Consider the following 21,800-nt stretch of genomic DNA (forward strand, 5'->3'; position numbering starts at 1 on the left):
ACTGAGATGGTAGCAAGTGGGGTATTTGCATTTCTGGGATCGCTAGACTTGGAACTCTGGAAACCTGCCCCCTGTAATATCACAGATAAGGCATTCCACCTAGCAGTGCTTAGGCATTGTCCATTTCCATTGCCCATTTCGCAGCAGAGGAAACTAACACTCTCAAGGGAACTTTGGATAAGATACCTCAGCCAGGAAGCAGCAGAGTTGAAATTCAAGACCAGGGCTGAGTGCCCAGCTGACAGTTTCTCTGCTGGCTGTCCTTGGCCTCAGCTCCTCCACTTTAACGTACCTGGGGCAAGAGGGTTGAAGGCACATTCCCAAGGAAGAAACAACGAGCAGTAACACCGCTCTCTAGTGGTGAGGGGTAAAGATTTCACTGAAAAAAATAAGGATGCTTGGTCAGCTATCAGACTGTCCTTAGAAACCAACTTCTCCCGCCTAATATCACGGATGAAGCAACTAAGGTGCAGAGAACAGAAGGAACCCGGCCACTGTCACAAAGTTAGTCCGGGGCAGTTGGTTAGCTAGAAAATGTGTTCTTGTGTCTTACTTTGTGTCAGGTGCTATGCGTGGTACTCAGGATACACTGGGGAGGGTCCCTGGCTGTTATAGGCTGACTTGTGTCCTCCCAAAATTCATGTGATGAAATCCCAAACCCCAGTGCCTCAGAACTTAACAGTATTTATAGATAAGGGCTGTAAAGGGGTGATTAGGTTAAAATAAGGCTGGTGTCCTTATAAGAAGAGGAAGAGGCCCCAGAGTTACACAAGCACAGGGAAAGGCCATGTGAGGATACAGTGAGAGGTGGCAATTTGCAAGCCAAGAAGAGAGGCTGCAAAAGAAACCAAACCTGCCGGTACCTTGGTCTTGGACCTCTAGCCTCCAGAACTGTGAGAAAATTAATTTCTGTTGTTTAAGCCACCCACTCTGTGATACTTTGTTATGGCAGCCCTACCAAACTAATACGAGGAGACAGACAACAAATGAAAGATTATGAATAATTAAAAGTCATATATCAGGAAGCAATAGCACCAGGTGCTATGTAATAGGGGGACTGACTCTGGAACATCAGGGGAGGGTGCCCAGAGAAATATGAGTTACAGAGGCAAGGAAGTAGGTGGAAGAGGGTGCTCCACGTGGGGCACCAAAGCAAGGGCAAAGGCCCAGAGGCAGGAGAAAGCTTGTGTCTGAGGACAATTGGAGGGTGGGGAGCAATTAGCAGAGTCCTTGAGGTGGCAGAGCCCCCACCAGCTCAAGGTTTATAGGCCAAGGTATGGATTTTGATCTTTCCCCTGAGAGCCATGGGGGTGAGGGGCCACCTGGAAGTGGACATAGTGTAAACAAGTCCACAGTCGGCCTTGGGTGGGGAGGGGAGGAGAGGGGAGAGTTAGAAAGGTTAGTTGCAACAGGCCCTGGGGTGATTTTGTTAAGCTAGGTTTTATTAGGCTCTGTTGGGGTTTATCTGGACAGCAGTTTGAGCACATTTAAATGCATTTGGGAAGAATCAGCAGAGAGGGAAGTGTGCAAGATGCAGGTGAGTAAGGGGTTAAGAGCCCTGAGATGCAGGAAAGGGCACCTGGCATTTGATCAATTACCTAGGACATACAGGCTTTTCAGGGACCCACAAAAACATCTTTGAACGCTAAAAGTTAAATGATTGGCTCCAAGATTTTTTTAAAACTGCAGAATCAAAACTAATATGTTTAATTAAATGTCCGCACAACAGAGTATTACATCAACTTCCTTTATGATAATATTTAACTCTCATAAAGATGGCGTTGCATTTGAAAACAAATTGAGAGCTAGAGTTTTCTCACCTTGAAAAATACTCCCAATGAGCACCTTAGTGCTCCCCAAAAAAACAAAAACATAGTCAATCACAAATTAGACAAGTTGGGACTTCCCTGGTGGCACAGTGGTTAAGAATCCGCCTGCCAATGCAGGGGACACGGGTTCGAGCCCCGGTCCAGGAAGATCCCACATGCCTCGGAACAACTAAGCCCGTGTGCCACAACTACTGAGCCCGCACACCACAACTACTGAAGCCCGCACACCTAGAGCCCGTGCTCCGCAACAAGAGAAGCCACCGCAATGAGAAGCCCGCGCACCGCAACAAGGAGTAGCCCCCACTCGCCGCAACTAGAGAAAGCCTGCACGCAGCAACGAAGACCCAACGCAGCCAAAAATAAATAAATAAAATAAATAAATTTATAAAAAAAAATTAGACAAGTTATCTGTAGCTAAGTAATTTTTAAAGAAAAACTTTTTAATTATTTAAATGTTTTACAGCAATATGTTTAACATGGGACATGAGTACATTTGAATATGTTTGTTTGGTACAGTATGTGGTGGAATGTTCTAAGGAAGGACAGACTAGGGCAGAGGAGACCTAAAAACCACCCTGGGGTGGGTCCAAAGCATGTGACATGTGAGGGGCTGGCCTGGGAAAGGAGGAAGTTTTCAGGGGGTTTGGTGGAGAAGATTGGCACGCCCCCACTACTGGCTTTTTTGTTGTCGGTGAGGTAGGAGATGAGCTCTCTTCTGTCTGTGAGCAGAGAGGGGGAGGGGAGGGGAGGGGCAAAGAGAGAAGAACGTAAAGATTGGAAATTGCCATTTCAGAGAGTGGAGGAGGAGAAACTGACTGGAAAGTGTGGATGACCCAGTTGAGGCTGGTCACCATGAGTAACTGATTGTGCCAATCTGTCTAGTTGTGTGTCTTCAGGAGCATAGTTTAACAGTCTGGAAGCAGGAACACCCTGGATTCACCCAGGGTTGGGGTTCAATAGGATGAGCAGGATGAAGGGTCAAAGGAGGTGAGGAAGTTAACATCACTTGAGTGCCTACATCGTGTGCACAAGAATAGACACTCTTACATACACTGCCTCATCCATAAGGATCATTATATTGGTTACGATGCATTTGGCTGCAATCAAGAGAAAAACTCAACTAACAATGGCCTAAAGGTATTTGTTGTTTATTTAGGAGTCTGTAGGAAATTAGACCTAGGATTGGTTTGGAAACTCCATAATATCCTCAGAGACCTGGGTTTTTCCTTCCCCTTTGTGCCTTCCCTCAGCAAGTTGGGTTTCATCTGCAGGCTTGGACCTCATGTTTGAACTGTGGTTGCCCCAGCTCACGAAGCAGAGCTTCTTCACATGACAGCACTCTCTGTGGGAAGGGAGAAAATTACTTCCTAGAAGGCTAGCAGTCTTCTACCTACATCCCCTGGGCCAGAACTGAGCCAGATGCTCACCCCTACACTATAACTGATCAACAGGAACTGGAAGGCTCCAGTCATCTTAGTTTTAAATCATGACTCCTCCCAAGGCTGAGCACATACCAAATAAATAAAGTTGGGGTTCTGTTAGCAAGAAAAACAGAGGGATGGCTCTGTTGGATAGGCCACCAACAGTGTCTGCACAATAATTATCCTCATTTTACAGTTGAAGAAACAGGTTCAAAGAGGTCATGTGGCATGATGAAGGTCATAGTGGGTCCGGAAATTGAGCCCAGATCCTTCTGATACCACTATGCTGTGCCCTGTTCAGGTCTTGCTGACTCCAAGACCAGTTTTCTTTGCATGTAACAATGGTTCCCAACTAGGATTTGAGGACACTAGGGGTCCCTATAGCCCCTATAGAGAGTTGGGGAGAGGAGGGAACTTCCTGGGTATTTATTTCCAGTGTAAAAAAATTAATAAACAGAAACCTTAATTAAATAGTCAGGAGACCAGAAGCAGGGGGCTCTCACACTCTGTGATGATGATAGCAGGGCCCAAAAGGAATAAGAAAGATTCCTCTTCCTTCCTGACAAGGACTCATCCAATGAAAAGCCATGGACTCTTTGTTTACTGTAGCCCTCCCAGCTTCCTTTTCCTCTTTATAAAAGAGTTCTCTTTTCCTTGCCATGCAAGGACTTGCACATGGCTTCCCACAATTGCAGGCCCCAAATTGCTATTCTCTGGTCATCTTGAATAAACCCACCTTGGCTGGAGAAATATCTGGCAGTCTATGTATTTTAGGTCAACATTTTGGTGGGCCATATGGGGGCCAGAGATGATCCCTGCTGGTTCCGGGACTGGTGAGCAAACAGATGCAGTACCCACAATTGAGCTCACTGTCACTCACTGCTTTTCTCACCAACCCTGGTCTTTCTCCTGGATCAAGCTCACACTCTCTTTGCCTTTGAAGCTCTCCAGGCTTTTGGGGGGATCTACTTAAAGCTTTCATCTTTCTGGTTAAGGTCTTGTTCTGTATGCGAGTACTTTTTTGGCACTTTGGTCTGATTTTTGAGATCAGAATGTTTCAGTTGAAGCTGGATGAGAAGCTGTGGGCCCATTCCTATGGGAACAAGAGCTGCTTCACTGAAACTGTGCCAGTTCAGCTGTCAGCCCATTCCTTAGGAATAGGGGCTATTCTCTAGAAACTGACTGAGAAAGTCTTTGGCCTGGCTTCTCTGGGACCAACCTGTTTCCTTAGAATTGGATGGTATCAGCTTGCAAGTTGTTTGAATTGAGTTGTTTGAGCTGTTTGAAAAATTGTTCTTTTACTCTAGAAAAAAACCTGTAAGAAATAGGATGTCAGTTATCTAAATATTTTGAGGGTGTCCTCCCTATAGGGACTCCGAATGATTTTATGTTTAAAAACTGCATCATTCTTCATGCACATTTCAACAAATGGACCAATCCGACCAAAGGCAATTTAGAATATCAATGGCCATTTGGAGGAACTTTTGAAATCCACAAACTTAATTTCCTTAAAACCAAATTGGACTAAAATGGCTCAAAAAATTTCCAGAACTGAGTAGTATGCCTATTTCAATTGGTACTTTGAGGATTCCCAATGTTATCAGGAGTCTAAAATTGCCTCTCTGCAAAATGAGATTTTAAGATTAAGTAAGGCAAACGAAGAAAAACAAAATGGCTCCCAAAGCCTTGGGCTCTTCTTCCTTGGCTTCTTTGTCTCCCATTCTGCCTCTGACACCATCTTATCTCTCTCTCCCTTGGTTCCTCATGTTCAGGCCCTGCTCCCAGCACCATCTTCCTCCTTCCCTTCTACACCACCTACACCTCCTCAATACGCTCAAGTCCCCCATGCTAAATCTCTCACCAAACTGTCCTTTTCTCTGAAACTCTTTTCCTCTGAACCTTTAAAATTAAAGGTTCAGAGGAAAATCTGTCCCTTTAAAATTAAGCCTCCTGAGGACCCAGAGAAAAACTCTTAATTTCTTACATTCCCTGGACTAAAATTAAACTGCGAGCCATAGTTAAAGATTTTCCCAAAGTAACTGAAGGTCCTCACGGATTTGCTGAGGAATTTAAAAGTATAGTCATTCAAACTTATGAACCTGGTTTCTCCAACTTTTATCAGCTAGTTAATATGCTTGTCAGTGGCCCAGCCTTAGATAAAAACCCCTAATTGGGAAAATTATGAAAGGGCTCTAGAAGTACAACTGAGAGAGCAGCCCACTAGTTGATTATATGATCAGGCTTGTTCAATTGCTAGGTGACTTCACTGAGCAATTTCAGGGCTTTTCCAAAGCCTGTTGATTGAGACAAAATTCAAGCTTGCCCACAAAAATCTGATGAACCTGTTCATGACTATTACAATCAACTTCAGATTATTTTTTAAGAAAATTCTCATCTTCAGATGTTGATTTCCCATGGGTAACTTTTAACTCTGTTTATTAGTGGGCTGAACCAGGACCTTTCCCTTCTAATAAAAAGGACCAGGATGAAGTGGGAAATTATGTCCACTCTAGATTTAGGTAATCTGGCAAACCAGCTCTCACACTGTAGGTGGAGTCACCACCAAAATTCTTAATCTTCAACTCCACAAATGAAGTCCCCTAAATAAAATCAACACCCTCCCAGTTTCTGCTATTACTGCAAAGAGTCAGGACATTGGAAAAGAGATTGTTACAGACTCAAGCCCTTCAGGCACCATTATCCCTCTAACCAGCCTTTCCAACTTCCTCCCAATTCTCACTGACAGGGCTCCAAGGAACTACAGGGCCTCTTCCCAATCCTCCCTCTAAATCAGCTTGGAGAAACAGTCCTCCAGATTTGGGATGGATCTCTTCTCATCCTAACTGACACTGCAGCCACACTCTCAGTTGCCAACCCCACTACTATAAAGCAGCCCTTGCCTCGGAGTACTAATACAGTTCAAACAGTGGGGATCTCTAATGAACCTCAAGCGCTTCCTGTCCCTGAACCTATTCTTTTTGTCTAGACCCTTTGAAAGATATACATGCCTTTCTCCTCAGTTCCTCCACCTCATCCATTTATTAGGCCAAGACTTCTTACAGAAGTATCACACCAGGGGATTCCCTGGTGGTCCAGTGGTTAGGACTCCGCGCTTCCACTGCAGGGGGAATGGGTTCTATCCCTGGTCTGGGTCCCGTATGCTGTGTGGTGTGGCCAAAAAAAAGAAGTATCATGCCAGAATTTCTTTCTCCCAAAAAAAGGAAATAATTCTAGAATTTGACAATAGTCATCAAAGTCACCCACCAGGTGAATTAAATGACCCTTTGACATCTTTTATTTGTTCCATCTCTGACAGTATTAGAGCTTATTCTAGAAACACAGATCATTTGTCCCTATTGAATCAGCTACCATCCCCCTTTGGGCAAAATCTCCAACTGATGTTGGCAAAATTCATAGCGCACCTCCCATCAAGATTCATATAGACCCCTCAAAACCTCTCCCCAGAATTAGTTAACACCCCATAAGAAGTTCTTCAGGGCATAAGGCTCATAACAGTTACAAGGCTCAAGGCCTCATTATCCCTTGTAGTAGCCCTGTAACACTCCCATTTTACCAGTGAGAAAACCTAAGGGTCAAGGGTGGAGGTTTGTGCAGCACCTCAGAGCAACAAACAACACTGTTATCCCTCCACACCCTGTCGTTCCTAATCCTTGTATGTTGCTAACATCCATTCCCACCAGATGTAAATTTTTTACTGTAATTGATTTATGCAGTGCATTCTTTAGTATTCTAGTTGATGAAGCTACCTACCTACCTTTTTGCCTTCACTTGGGAAGAAAAACAATTCACCTGGACAGTAATGTCTCAAGGTTCTACTTGAGACATTACTTCTTATTTCTTGCACATCCTAGAAGCTGATCTGGATGATATAAAGTTCCCTAGAGGCTCTACTTTGTTGCAATATGTAGATGATTTGCTTTTTTTCTCTCTTTCTCAAGGTTTCTCACAGAAAGACAGCATCCACTTGCTAAAGCTTTTAGCCTCAAAGGGACCGAAGTTCACCAAAGAAAAATTGCAGTTTGCCCAAACCCAGGTTTGATATTTAGGACATCTGATATCAGAACAAGGGCTACACTCAGATCCAGATAGATTTCATGGTGTCCTAAGTTTCCTAAAGCCCAAAACTAAGTGCCCACTGGGAGGTTTTCTTGGGCTAGTTGGTTATTGCCAAAATTGGACTTCAAATTTCTTATGGCCAAACCTCTGTAATATTTTACTAAACAATAACAACCTGGACCCAATTTTATGAGAAGAACCAGACAACATAGTTTCCAAGGCCTTAAAGGAGAGTTTGATGAACCCACTTGCTCTTGGGCATTGCAATTATCAGATTCCCTTTCTCCTTTTTGTTTATGAAAAGGAAAAGAATGCCCTGGGGATATTCACCCAAAAACATGGGACCACCATTGACGCTTAGGGTATTATAGCCAGCAACTGGACCCTGTGGCATGGGGACACCTTCCTTGCCTTAGAGCCATTATGGCCACTGTCCTTTTGGTTAAGAGCACCAATAAAATTATTGTGGGATCCCCTTTAACCAACTTTGTACCTCATGCAGTAGAAGCCTTCCTGAGTTCTCATCACACTCAACATTTCTCAGTCAGCTGCCTCACCTCCTATGAAGGCCTCTTGTTAACTGCTCCTCACATAACTCTATTATGCTCTAATAACTTTTAACCCTGCTACTCTTCTCCCCTCCAATACATATGAGAGACTTCAGAGCCAAACTCTGAGTTTTGCTTCTTTTTCAGATGAAAAGTATGATAAAATGAGTGGACCTAGGTTCCAGCAACTATAAAGGGGGATCTAGGATATTTAAAGCATGGTTTTGCAATCGCACAGACCTGGTACAAACCCCAGTTGCATCATTTATTGACTCTGTGGTCTTGGGGAAGTCACTTCCTCTCTCCAGGCTTCAGTTTTCTCTTTTAGGAGGTGGAGATAAGCTGACAAGTTGGCAGATAGCACAAGCCAGCCCCAGGTCAGGGGGATACCCGAGAGTCACAGGGAAGTTGGCAGATCAGAGAAACTAGCCCTGTGGCTACCAGAAGAGGACCAGGCTGGGGTGTGAACAATGGCAGCCCAGAGCAGAATAGGACACTGCCCCATCAGAGTTTTCAGATAGATACACACTTTCTTCTTCCCCACCTTGCCCGGGGCAGACCTTGGCCAGCCCTATAGCTGTCACCATACTATTACTGCAGGCTGAGAAGGCACTGGCTGGGTGGGGGTGGCTTACAGCTTCTGGGTGGGGAGGGGGGTCAAAAACAAGTACAAGGCAATGAACTAGCCTGTACCTTAGCTTATCTTCCACCATTCCTCTTCGCCCTCCTGATACCTTAGGCACTAGGTTATGGCAACCATGGGTGGCAGCTTCTAGTAAGAGTCCTACCTGGATAGAGAGAGGTACAGGGAGGTTCTTCAGGGATGCAGATGTCTGCTCAGGACAGTATAAACCAGGAGGTATAGACTGTACACGAGAGTCTCCTTCTCAACTCACCAGGAAAAGTTCAAGCTACATTTGGGCTTTGCCCCCTCCCCCAGGCACTCAGTCCTGGCCCCAAAGAAACAGGAGCTCACAGGGGCAGATAAGAGACAGCTGAGGGACACACACCCAACAAGAGAAAGACAACATACAGGGCAACCTTATCCAGACACAGCAGAGTTCATGGACTAGGCAGGACAGGAAATGAAATACACATTTTAAGTATTATTCTAAAAAGGAAAAGATAGGATTGGGGAAATATGAAGGAGGAACAAGAAGTCATACAGAAGAACCAACTATAGAGTCAGACATGAAAAATGTCATAGATGAAATAAAGACCTCAAAGGTTGGGGTGAATAGCAGAGTGGATATAGCCAAAGAAAGACCAAATAAGCAAGTATTGATATTAAGATCAGGTTGAGAAAATCTCCTAAAAAGCATGAAGAAGGTATAGATATTTTACATGGTACCCCAGTACACACACACACACACACACACACACACACACACACCTAAAACAAAAGTTTCATGAGAGGGTGTTATTGTCCACTGTATTCCATATATATATATATATATATATATATATATATATATATATATATATATATATATACATATATATATATATATATATAAAACATATATATATATGACATATATATATGATATAAATTGATTTCACAATTCACTAATGGTCTTAAACTACAGTTTGAAACACAGGACTGGAGTCATACTCTTAGGCTCTCTTGCTAAGCATTACTTCTCTCCAGAGGAATGATTTCTTTGAATGGGGAGTTTGGGAGAAGACAGTAGGTATGCTCAACCCAGCTGCTCTGGGCTCTTCTGCCCTGCCCATCTGTAGAGATGGTGGGTCAGGATGCTCTCTGACTGCTCGGGAGGGGCCTGGTCCTGTAAGGTTTCTAGACAGTTTCTGTTCTCACTTCAGTGCCTACCCCTTTCTGACTATTTGGTGCCTCTGCCATACTGGCTGTTAATATTCTTAGTATAAAACTCCTACCCTTGCTTGATGAGTTGAGTCACTGATCTGGTGGGTAGTCCATCTGTTTCAGGAGAAAGTATTAGCAAGTCTATTTCGGCCCCATGTCTAAGCCACTTTCTCCAATTCAGCATTTATTGACAACAAAGATGACATTTTTCTCTCCATTTGAACATCTTCTTTGTCTTCTCCATTAGTTCTAAACTTGGGGAGCAGAAGCATTCTTTATAAACCTTCTGTTATGGACCAAATGGTGGTATTCCCCCCAAAATACATTATGTTGATGCCCTAATCCCCAGTGTAATCGTAATGATAGTACTTGGAGGTGGTGCTCTTGGGAGGTAATTAAATTTAAATGAGGTTAAGAGGGTGGGGCCCCACCATGGGATTAGCGTCCACATAAGAGGAAGAGAGAGCAGAGCTCGCTCTCTCTGCCACGTGAGGACACAGTGAGAAGGTGGCTGCCTGCAAGCCAAGAGGGCCCTAGCTGGGAACTGAATCTGCTGACACCTTGATCTTGGACCTCCTAGCCTCCAGAACTGTGAGAATTAAATTCTTACTGTTTTTCACCCAGTCTGTGGTATTTTGTTATGACCGCCCAAGAAGATTAAAACATCTGCTAAGATTTAAGTGTTGGGGCTTCCCTGGTGGTGCAGTGGTTAAGAATCCGCCTGCCAATGCAGGGGATATGGGTTCGAGCCCTGGTCCGGGAAGATCGCACATGCCGCGGAGCAACTAAGCCTGTGCGCCACAACTACTAAGCCTGCGCTCTAGAGCCCACAAGCCACAACTACTGAAGCCTGCGTGCCACAACTACTGAAGCCTGCGCGCCTAGAGCCTGTGCTCTGCAATTAGAGAAGCCACCGTAATGAGAAGCCCGCGCACTGCAAAGAAGAGTAGCCCCCACTCGCCACAACTAGAGAAAGCCCGTGCGCAACAACAAAGACCCAACGCAGCCAAAAATAAATTTATTAAAAAAAAAAATTTAACAGTGTTAAATGGTGCCAGGAAGTCAAGCAAGATAAGAACTAAGATGCCACCAAGGGATTTACCAACAAGGGGTGTGTTAGAGACCCTGGTGAGAACAGCTTCTCTGGGTGGGTGGGTCAAAGAATAGGAAATGCACATTATCCCAAAGCAGGGCTAAAATGGAAAGGAGAGGTAGCAACCAGAGGCAGAGGAAACAGGAGAGATCTGAGCATACCGGGGGGTGACTAGGAAAAAGCCCAGAGTCCTCCCTGGTGTATAAGATGGCTTGAGGTGGTTTACAGTAAAAATATACCCATTCACCCCACAGTTCCTCACAGGGTCCTCCTCTTAAGTACCCCAGGCCCGTTTCTCCTGCTTTTCCTCCTTGTGTTACATCTGGAAACTTTGGCAGTCACTGGGGGTCACGGAGGACAAAGTGGTCAGCTCTAAACAGACTCCTGGACCTGCCTGCTTCATCAGGATGCCAAGAGACCGCAAGAGAGCAGAACCCCTGGGAAGCAGGCAGCAGCCAAGGCAGGGTAGAGAGTACTAACAGTCAGGCACCTGGGTTCCAGTCCTGCTTCTGCACTCCATAACCTGCCATCCCACAGAATTCCTCTGCGAGATCTTGAGGGATCCAGGAAACAGATCGCCTGGGTTTGAATGCAGGCTTTACCAAAGCACTACGGTGTGGCTTGGGCCTCGGTTTTCCCTTCTAAGAGGCACTGTTTTAAGGGGTAACCTAGAACAGCTGTGAGCTAACCCCTTGGCACACAGCAAGTGCTGGGTAGATGCCAGTATCACCGCCTCTTGTCCTGCCCAGGCACAGCCTCTAGCTCCACACCGCACCTTGCAGAGTGGGCGGGAGGTCCCCGCGCTCCGGCCAGCGCCCCCGCTCCAGCCGCCAGGGCGCGGGCGGCCTGTCGCGACAGCGGCGGTGCATTGTGGGGCTTGTAGTGCGGGGCTCGGTTGGGTGGGTGGGCGCGGCCGAGGCAGTTCGCAGCGGGGCCATCTTCGGCAGGCCGGCTGGCTCGGCCTGTGCAGCCGGCATCCGCGCCCCTCGCCCGGCCCGATGGCGCCGCGGCCGCTAAGCCCCTTGGTGCTGGCGCTGGGTGGCGCGGCGGCCGTGCTCGGTTCGGTGATCTTCATCCTCTGGAAGACCTACTTCGGCCGCGGACGGGAGCGGCGCTGGGACGGAGGCGAAGCCTGGTGGGGCACGGAGCCTGCCCGCCTTCCGGAGTGGGACGAATGGGACGTGAGTACCTGGACGGGATCTGCGCCTCCGCGCGCGCAGCCGAGGGGGTGTGACCGCCGCCCTGCGGGGCGGGAGCTTGACGCCGCAGGCCTCGCGCGGGTGGGCGCGCGTCGGGCGGCCGGGAGTCCCGGAACCGAGGAATGGGTGGGCGTTTGGGGGCGTGTGCTATGCTGCGCCGCCGTAGGCCTAGGGCTTCCTCCGGGCAGCCGAAGCCTGTCGGGCCCGCGCCGGGCCCAGCCCGCGCCCGCCCGGCGCCTGCGCAGTGCGCGTGGGCCGGGGATGCCGGGAGAGACCCTCCGCCCCCTCACCCGGCCCGCGCGGTTCGTTTGCGCGTTACCCCGACTCGGTGGTTCCTTCCGCTGTGGGATGTGGGCATTGTCAGTCTGAGGAGGCTGACGCTCCGCGAGGGGTAGGAATTTGCCCGGGGTCACTCAGGAAAAACCTGAAGAACGGGTCTTGGGATTCAGGACTCCATAGGCCCCACTCGTCCCTTTGCACCAGAGCGGGCCTGGCTGCCCCTTGACGACGGCAGGGCGGGGATGGGCGCTTTGGGCCTTCGGTCTTCCCTGGGGAAGGGTCAGGCGGGAGGGTGCCGACCGCAGCCTGACCCGTGCCCCACAGCCCGAGGACGAGGCGGACGAGGAGCCGGCGCTGGAGGAGTTGGAGCAGCGCGAGGTGCTGGTGCTGGGGCTGGATGGCTCTGGGAAGAGCACGTTCCTGCGCGTGCTGGCCGGGAAGCCACCGCTGGAAGGCCACATCCCCACCTGGGGCTTCAACTCCGTGCGGCTGCCCACCAGGGACTTCGAGGTGGACCTGCTGGAGAGTGAGCAGACCTTCCCCCCCCACACACACACACACACACTCCCGCTGTCTCCCCATCATCTCAGCTGGACACAAGCCATGGCTTTTTATCTAAGCAGGACACGCCCCTGTAGAAAGTCCTTCCCACGCCTCCCTGCGACACAGGATATAGTCCAAGCTCTGTACTCTGGCTTGGTCGCCCCCTGTCCCTCACCCTTACTGCAGCCCACATGCCTAACACTGAGATACTAACAACTAAAGTTTCCAGTATGCGAAGCCCTTGACAGACATCACTTTAAAAACCCTCCCAACAACTCCATAAAACCGGAAACAGTTACCACCTTCATTATAGGCCCAGAAAGTAAAATAATTTATCCAAGCTCACGCAGCTTGCTGGTCAGCTAATGCAGACTATCTGGCTCTGGGCTCTCGATGTTAAGCGCCATGTACAGTGCTTGTTTCTGAAGGGTGCTTGCTGTTTTCTTTCTAATCTTCTGTGCTTTGCATGCACTGTTCCCCCAGTCCGGAAAGCCCTTCTTCCCTTGTTAAACTGCTGTTCATCCTTCAAGATTTAGGTCAAACATGATATCCCTCTGAAGCCTTCTCTGACCCCCAGGCTAGGTTAAGAGCTCCTCCTTCTGCTGCAGTGTTTGCCACATACCACCCTGCGTCCCTGACTAGGCATCTGGGGCACCGATAAATCTGATCCAGCTCTGGCCCCTAGGGCCCAGCCCCAGTCAGGTACCTGGGAGAGCTTGTTGAGTGAGTGATCAGAGAGGGTCTGAGCATCCTCCTGCCCTCAGTGTTAGGCCTCTTGGGATCCCAGGAGAGGATGGGAGAGAGGGTATTGAGAGCGCAGCAGTACTTAACCACCTGTGTCCAGCCACAGACTCAGTGGGGAGGGATGGGTAGCCTTCCTGCCAGCCAAAGGACTCAGACCATAAAGACTAGGTGGGTTTAGTTAAGTCCTAAAGTGGTGGGATCGGACTCTGAGGGCCTGGCTGTTGGCCTGAATGGGCCCAGTTCCTCTGGTCTCAGGGCCTTGCCTGCTAGCCTGCCCTGGCTACATCTTTTCTCCCTGACTGTAGCAAACGTTGACATTCACCTGAGATTTAGTCCTTTCAACGAGCTTTCCCTGTCTCCATCTCTTGTGCCAGGGACACAGAAAATTCAAGTGGGGGTTCTGCACTTGAGGCCCACTCTGTCTGGCAGAGACAGTATCCCCCTCCCTCCACCTTGGAAGAAGGGGTTTGGTGTCTTCATGTTACCCAGGGGTCTGCCCTGTTAACATCCCAGGCTCAGTAAGGTCACCCAACCTGGATTCAAACCCAGATCTCCCATTCAAGTCCCGGGGCTTTCCCCTCCCACAGCACTCACTTCACTGTGGTCTCCTACAGTGCCTGGCCTGGAGCCCAGCTGAGAGTGAGCACTTTGTGCATTTTTGATGACTTTTCCCTTCCCCCCACCTCCTATATCCATTTTATTAGCTAGTTCTGTCAGCTTTATCCTCCAATAGAGTCTGCGTCTGTTCACTTCTCCCCACCTCCATCTCTGCCTAATTGGTCCAAGCCATGGTCACCTGTCAGGACTACAACAGTCTCCTTGCTGGTCTTCCTGCTTCCACTTCTGTCCTCAATGTTGGACAGCGGTATCTTTCAGAAACCCATATCAGATCATGTCATTCTTGCTTAAAATGCTTAAGGGGCTCCTCACAGACTCACTGTGGCTTTACAGGCCCTGTGTGGTCCAGCCCTGGGCAGCCTTGCTGGTCATGGTTTCCTCCTCTACCCTTCTGGCGGCGCCTCAGCCTTCTGTTTCTCGAACACATGGATCTTGCTCTGCCCACTGCCTATAATGCTTTTCTCTGCCTCATCTCATGACTAGCTCCTTCTCGTCATCCCAGACTCAGCTCACATGCTGCCTCCTTAGACCACCTTCCCAGACCAACCAGTCCAAAGCCACCAGCACATACAACCACCGCCCCCCCTTTCACTTTTTCTGTTTTACTTCCTTCCTTTGTGGAATGTGTTTATGTGTTACTGCTGTGTTGTTTCTGGTTACGGAGGGAGCTCCTTGAGAGCAGGGCCCCTGCCTGCCTTGCTCACCTCTGTATCTCCAGCACCCAGATCAGTGCTTGGCACCTAGTAAGCACTCAGTATATACTTGTTGAGTGCCTGCTATGTGCCAGGCATTGTGCTGAGGGCTTTGGGGGGATCCAGAGATAAATAGCTCTAACTCTCAAAGAGCTTAGAGCCCACAAGTGTCAGAAGTATAACCAGAAACACTAGGATGCAGGATGACCAGTGGGGACTTTGCAGAGGGACAGAGGGGAACAGGAATAACCCAGGTTGGGGGTGCTACTTGGGCAGCCACTTGGTGGCACTATTGAGTATGGTGTTTCCAAGGAAAGAATATGGGGCGACTAGACTGAACAAGAGAAGCCGAATGGAGAATGGCTGTGCACAGGCAGGGCAGGGAGTCCTGGCTGCTGACCACAGCCGCCACTGACCCAGGAGGAAGCTAGGATTTGGGAGGAGGCAAGGCAGCCCAGGAGAAAGAACCAGAGAGTACTATTTATTGAGCATATACTATACACCAGTCCTGTGAAAGGTGCATTGCATGTGGTACCTTTGGGTTCTGCTGCAACCTGTTAGGTAAGTTCAGTGAGGAGGAGACTGATGCCCAGAGGTAGCGACCTGCGCAGGGAGACCTAGCTGTCAGAGCTGGAGCTAAACCCAGGTCTGATTGGCTCTGGAACCTGTGGACTTTCCCTTGCTCCTGGCCAGTGGAGCCTTGGAAGGCAGGAAGTGGGGTGGGGTCAGGCTATATGTAGAGAACCAGGGCCCAGGGAGGCTCTGAGCTGGCCCCTGGCCTCTCCTCAGTCGGTGGCAGCCAGAATCTGCGCTTCTACTGGAAGGAGTTTGTGAATGAAGTGGACGTGCTGGTGTTCATGGTGGACTCGGCTGACCGGCTGCGGTTGCCCTGGGCCCGACAGGAGCTGCACAAGCTACTGGACAAGGACCCTGACCTGCCTGTCGTCATCGTGGCCAACAAGCAGGTGAGGGCCATGGGAGGCTGGCTCAGGCCAGGCGGGCTTGATCCACAGATGCCTGGGCAGGGGCAGGGAGCACTGGAGAGGTATTCGGGCCCAGGCCCATGACCTGCAACGCTTAGCTGAGAAACTGTCCCCCACCTCTGCTACCTGTACTCTTTCCTCATTCCTAATCCTCATCCTCTCTCTGCCTTCCTCTATGCCTGTCATTTGTCATCCTAGAGAAATGAGAAAAATTATTATTAAGTGTCCACTATTTCCCAGGTGTGGTTTCAAATAACATTTCATATTATGCTTCTGTTCACCCTACAAGATATGGGATACTCTTTCCATTTTATGGATGGGGAATCTGAAGCTCAGAGAAATTTTGTACACCTTGAAAATAGTAAAATTGGAATGTCTAACTCCAAAACCTGCACCTTTTCCACTCTTCTATGTCCGTATGATTTCTGACTCTAGATCAGAGAGCTACAGCTAGGAAGTGATAAGAAGTTGAACAGATTAAATAATAAGAAGAACTAACATTTATTGTGTGCTTACAGCATGCTAAGCACCCGGTAATCGTGACCTCACTTCAGTCTTACAAAAACCCCACTATAGGCCTTGCTGTTAGCCCAGAGTTACAGCTGGTATGTGGCAAAGCCAGGAGTTGAGCTTAGATCTTCCTCAAAGTTCCTGCTCTTCACTCTACCTCTCCTGGCCCAGCAGCTCTCGGCATCACACACTTAACATGCCATTCTCTGCCACAGTATAGAGTCCTGTCATATTTCATGTGGCCTGTGCCCATGGTCCTGATAGCTGTGGGGCATGTTTCCAGCCTGGCTTGGAGAGAGGCTGTCCATCTTTGACCTCAGGTTCCCCCTGCCTATCAGGAAATACTTGACAGTCATTTATAAATAGGGTAACCATATGTCCTGGTCTGCCTGGGACAGCCCCCATTTATGCCTGTTGCTCTGGTATAACTGTTAATAGTACCTACTTTGAGTCTCTGAAGTACCCCAGTTTGACATGGGGAGGGGGAAGGGTAAGCTGGGACAAAGTGAGAGAGTAGCAATGACATATATACACTACCAAATGTAAAATAGCTAGCTAGTGGGAAGCAGCTGCATAGCACAGGGAGATCAGCTTGGTGCTTGGTGCTTTGTGACCACCTAGAGGGGTCAAATGTAAAATAGATAGCTAGTGGGAAGCAGCTGCATAGCACAGGGAGATCAGCTCAGTGCTTTGTGTCCACCTAGAGGGGTGGGATAGGGAGGGTGAGAGGGAGACGCACGAGGGAGGGGATATGGGGATATATGTATACATATAGCTGATTCACTTTGTTATACAGCAGAAACTAACACAACATTGTAAAGCAATTAGACTCCAATAAAGACGTTAAAATTAATTAATTAATTAAAATAAAAAGAAGTACCCCAGTTTGGACAGTGAATCACATCATTATCTTGTATATAAACTATAATTTATAGTGATTTTGAACCTATAGGAAACAACACCTGAGGTCCCAGCACTCTATGAATTGCTCCAAGAAGAATCATTTTAATCTTGGGCCAGGCTTGAAATTAAAATGTACCATCACCAGCCATGTTGTGTAGTGGCTTCTTTTTCTCGTCACTGGGTTTCTAGAAGTCTAGGGAAGGTAAGGCCCTTGTCTGGAAGTGACCCTACTGTAAGATCTCTCCACCATTAAGTTTAGGAAACTGAGCTAGGATTCCTATAAAGGTTATAAACTTGATCATCAAGCCAACCTGAGTTTGAAACCTGGCTCTGCCACTTACCACTGTTTCATTGACTAAATGACTTCACCTCCCTGAGCTGATTTCCTCATCAGTTAAGTGTGGACTGTGAGAATTAAGTAAGATTAAGTGCCTATCACAATGCCTGACTTAGAGGAAGTGCTCTTTCTTAGCACAGTGGCTGTGGATAAGAATGATGGGGTGGAAAGAGATTGATACCAGGGAAAGTCAGAGATGAGGAAGAGAGTTTAGACCAAGTGGCCGTGAGAGAACTTAGGCCCCAGTGTTCCCCCAGGGAGCCGAAGAACAGTTTATTTCATAGATGACAAGGGTGGGTTGTTGGGAAACACTGTCAGTCCCGCCTGACATCTCTGTTTCATCCCAGGACCTGAGCGAGGCCATGAGTGTGGTGGAGCTGCAGCAGGAGCTGGGCCTTCAGGCTGTCGATAACCAGCGGGAAGTCTTCCTCTTGGCAGCCAGCATTGCCCCTGCAGGAGCCGGCTTTGAAAATCCTGGCACCGTGCACATCTGGAGACTGCTCCTGGAGCTTCTCTCCTAGGCTGGTACCCACCTGCTCACCAGCCAGCCCTGGGACCCCAGTTCTGCTCCTCCTGCTTCTTCATCCCCAGCCGGGGCCTGGGGCACAGGCTATGTGGCAGCACTTCCCTTCTCCCCTCCTCGCCCTCTCAAGAGCAGGGCCTGGGCAAGGCCAGGAACCATATGGAAGCCTTCCTGGTGAGCTAGCCATGAGGCTGAAGCAGGGAGGCGGGTGAGGCTGAGGGTGGGAGAGAACAGTGTCTTGCCCATTCTGGGCTGGGAGTGAATGCCACTTTTACCAGGGAAGGCAGCCTCGTCCTCTGACCTGTACAGTGAGCTGCTCAGCAGGCTTAGTTCTCCCCGCCCTATAGGTCCCAGTGGTTGAGGACCGGTGTAGGTGTCCGAAGTATGCCCAGTCTAGATCATTCCCTCCTGGTGACTTCACACCCCTCTAATGTGGGCAGGTTCTGGGCAGTACGCTGTGAGCTCAGACCCAGACTCCTGCATTATCCTCCAACCCCAGCTGGCTCATGGCCTTGTGCAATCCCTCCCTCTCTGGCCCCAGGGCCATCCTTTTTAAAGAGAAGTGATTTCTATGTTTTTTTTCTAACTTGGAGATGTATTTCCCAGCCATGAAGATAAGAAGCTCAAGGACAAACCTAGGGATCCTAGCAAGGAGCTTTCTGAAACCTCCCTGCTTCCCCGAGGTTGAGGCCTGGCCCACCAGCCTCTTGACTACAGAGTAAGTGGTATTCACCCGCTAATCAGAAAAATTGAAAGCTTCCCCCAGCCCCCCACCCCACCAAAATCTGAAGACAAGCTGCTGCTCTTACACTAACTGTGCCAATGCCCATGTTTACATAAGTCTGGGGAAGGAAGGAGCCTGCCTGTGCCCCTGGGAAGAAGACTGTCAGCGGAGCGGAATGTTGACCTCCAAACTGCATTTAATTATTTATTTATTTATAAAAGGAACAGGCCAAAGTTTAGGCTCTGTTTCTAGGTGCTGTTATTAAAACCCCAGATGATTGTCATGGAAAATTTGGATCTTTGAGGAAAATAACTGGAATCATGAATGACAGTGTTGTAAGCTACATGTGTCAGTGGAGACAGAGCTCGCACTCCCCTGACCCTCTGTGGCTGTAATTGATGTCATAATACTTCATGATGATCCATATGAACTTGAACTCCACCACTTGGCCCAGTAGTCAAAGGGACACAAACTCTGTGTAGGTAACATGACTCTGGGAGAGGCAATTTCATCATAGTTATCCAAATAAAAAGAAATGAAAATTAGCAGACCAACCAACAGGGTAGCCTTGGGTACATCACTCAGCCTTTCTAGACCTGCTGATTGCCCAGCTAAGGCAAAGTTGGACAGAATTTCTGCTGTCCTCTCCAGTACACATTCCATGATTCTCCTGTTTCCAGTGATCAGCCAGTTTAAGGACTCTCTGTATTGACACTTCTCTTTAGTGCAGGTAAAAGAAGGAGTCTTTTGTCTGTCAGGGGCCACTGAACTGTCACCTCCACAAATGGGCCTTTTTTTCAAGGAGATATCCAACTCGGTTTGCTTTTTAATTTAGAATAGAGATTATGTGCCTTTGTTTCATTTGACATTTACTCAGTGTGCTGCAGTTCCATGCTGTGGCCGGTGCAAGAGGGGCAGGCCGGGAAGGTGGGCTGTAGGTGTCTCAGAATAGAATCTCTTTCTTTGAAATTCTCATTAACTTTCTGCTTTAAGAAGTGATTTGACTGATTTTATTTTAAATATTTCGGGAATGACTTGGGTTTTAGAGTAGCCTTTGAAGCTCTGCTGACACTTTTCATTTCGCCATTAGAAGGTTGAGAGACTTTACTTCTCTGTTCTATGAACTCCACCTCGTCCTCTAGTACTTAAAAGTTAACTTTGGAGCCGGCATTGTTGAGGGGGGCACCCTTTTCTACTAATTAAGATCTGCCTTTGGTCTAATGAGTATCCCTATGTAGTACAGTTTTTAAAGTCCCCACTATGGGGAGGTGAACTTGAATAGAGTTTAACTATATGTACTTTAGCAACTTTCAAAGACCACTCTCAGAACTGACAGGTCCCAGTGGCACACCAGAAGACACCACTGAGGAGCACTGAAGGTCCAGGGTGCCACCCCCTGGTGTTTGCACAGAGTGTATAGACGTTCTGTTGGCCTGTGGCTGTGCCTCGCGGGTGGAGCTGCTGGCCTATCCTGGCTGGGTGGCAAACAGTACTCATCTGCTCCAGTTCCTACCAGGACCAGATTGGGCAAAGTGGGGGAAAGGCCTTTCTTAAGAACAGCTAACTGCCTGGCCTTGTGGCGCTCTTACCTAGTTGTTCCTGAATGTGACTTTGGTTCTGGAGCCCAGATGACTGCTTTGGGGAACCAGTCATTACCTGGAGCTGTTCATCTCAAAGTGAGGTTCCTGACTAGTCTGGGTGACGCTGTGTTCCCCCTACTGCCCTGACTCTACCTGAGCTTGGGAATAGGGAGTGAATGGCTGGGCAGCTCTCATATTCTAATGAAGACCATACAGTGCCCACTTCACATGGGAAGGAAGTTTCTGCACCTACTTGGTTGAACCTGTGCCTGGATCACTTACCCTGGCTCTAGGGGCTTCTGTTCTTAAGAGTTATTTAAATGAAACCATGGCTTCTGACCTGCTGCTATCCCTCTGAAGAGAGGCCAGCCTGGCCCAGAGCTTGGACATGTGGATGGTCTAGGCAGGAGGGATCCTGAGGCTGCTGGGACCATCACCTTGGACTGGCCGCCTATTCTAAGAAGCCTCCTCTGGCACTTCTTGGTGCCCAGAACTGCCCGTTGCAGGCTTGCGCTCACACATTGGTATCCAGCTCTAAGGACTGGGGAGGAGGTAAAGTTGGTCCATCATGGCCTCCCGATCCTCTGCAGAGAAATGCTAATGAAAAATCTCACAACTCTAGCCTGTCTGTCTGAATGAAACCCCAGGTTCTCCAGAAAAATGTTTCCACTTGCCTTTGGGAAACATTTTGTTCTTATGCTAGTTTAGTAGCAACTGCCAGCATCTCGAACCAGCTGCTAAAACTTGCCTGTGGTGTCCATCGTCGTCTTCATCCTGCCCCAGACCTCAGACCTGGGCAGTCTGAGCAGTCTGCCTCTCACCTTTGCTGTGTGCCCCCACATCCTCTAAGTCCTTTCTAGTAACTGAAAAGGGGAACCTCCAAGTTTTCCTGCTGCCTCCAGGAGGTGGGCCCATTAAGGGACAAGGGGAAGATTGCCATCAAAGATCTGAAGTAAAGGAGCCTTGCTGTCCCAGCCCATGCCCTGTGAACACGGACCCACGAACTGCATAAAACGGTGTGTTGGTGGCTGTTTGAGGTATACAATAAACGCCAAAAATTCGGATATGGTTTCACATAAATTTTGATTTTGAGGAACGTGTGCTTGGTGCTTATAGTTCCAGTGAGGGGCAGCTCTGGAGGGTGGTCCCAGAACACTTCCTGTGACACAGTGTGTCAAACAGCAAGTTCCAGTCCCCTGGCCCTTCAGTCCACATGGGGGTGGGGGGTTAAGGAACATCAGCTTTGGCCTAACTCAGTACTTTTGGGGAGGAACCCAAACCCTTTCTTTGGAGGAGTTCTAGCTGTCGGGGCCAGAGCTAGGCGTGGAAATGGGAGCGAGGAATCTTTTGAGTGCCTCCATGCCAGAGG

At 48.5% G+C, this 21,800-nt stretch overlaps 1 protein-coding gene across 1 annotated transcript; it reads left to right on the forward strand.

The window, feature by feature from the left end:
- The first annotated feature begins 11,690 nt into the window (after positions 1–11,690).
- ARL10 (ADP ribosylation factor like GTPase 10) lies at positions 11,691–21,486 on the forward strand. Its single transcript, XM_061189957.1, has 4 exons — positions 11,691–11,977; positions 12,599–12,800; positions 15,661–15,836; positions 17,952–21,486. Exons 1-4 carry the CDS (start codon positions 11,795–11,797, stop codon positions 18,123–18,125), a joined length of 735 nt encoding a protein of 244 aa, XP_061045940.1. The 5' UTR covers positions 11,691–11,794; the 3' UTR covers positions 18,126–21,486.
- The last annotated feature ends 314 nt before the right edge of the window (positions 21,487–21,800 follow it).

This window comes from Eubalaena glacialis, chromosome 4 (assembly GCF_028564815.1).
Source record: "Eubalaena glacialis isolate mEubGla1 chromosome 4, mEubGla1.1.hap2.+ XY, whole genome shotgun sequence".
Taxonomy (NCBI): Eukaryota; Metazoa; Chordata; class Mammalia; order Artiodactyla; family Balaenidae; genus Eubalaena; species Eubalaena glacialis.

Bases quoted from the DNA above. Each gene is read 5' to 3' on its own strand.
- ARL10 (XM_061189957.1), top strand. From the start codon at position 11,795: ATGGCGCCGCGGCCGCTAAGCCCCTTGGTGCTGGCGCTGGGTGGCGCG. The intron at 11,978-12,598 runs GTGAGTACCTGG...CGTGCCCCACAG, and splicing joins CGGAGTGGGACGAATGGGAC to CCCGAGGACGAGGCGGACGA. The intron at 15,837-17,951 runs GTGAGGGCCATG...GTTTCATCCCAG, and splicing joins TCATCGTGGCCAACAAGCAG to GACCTGAGCGAGGCCATGAG.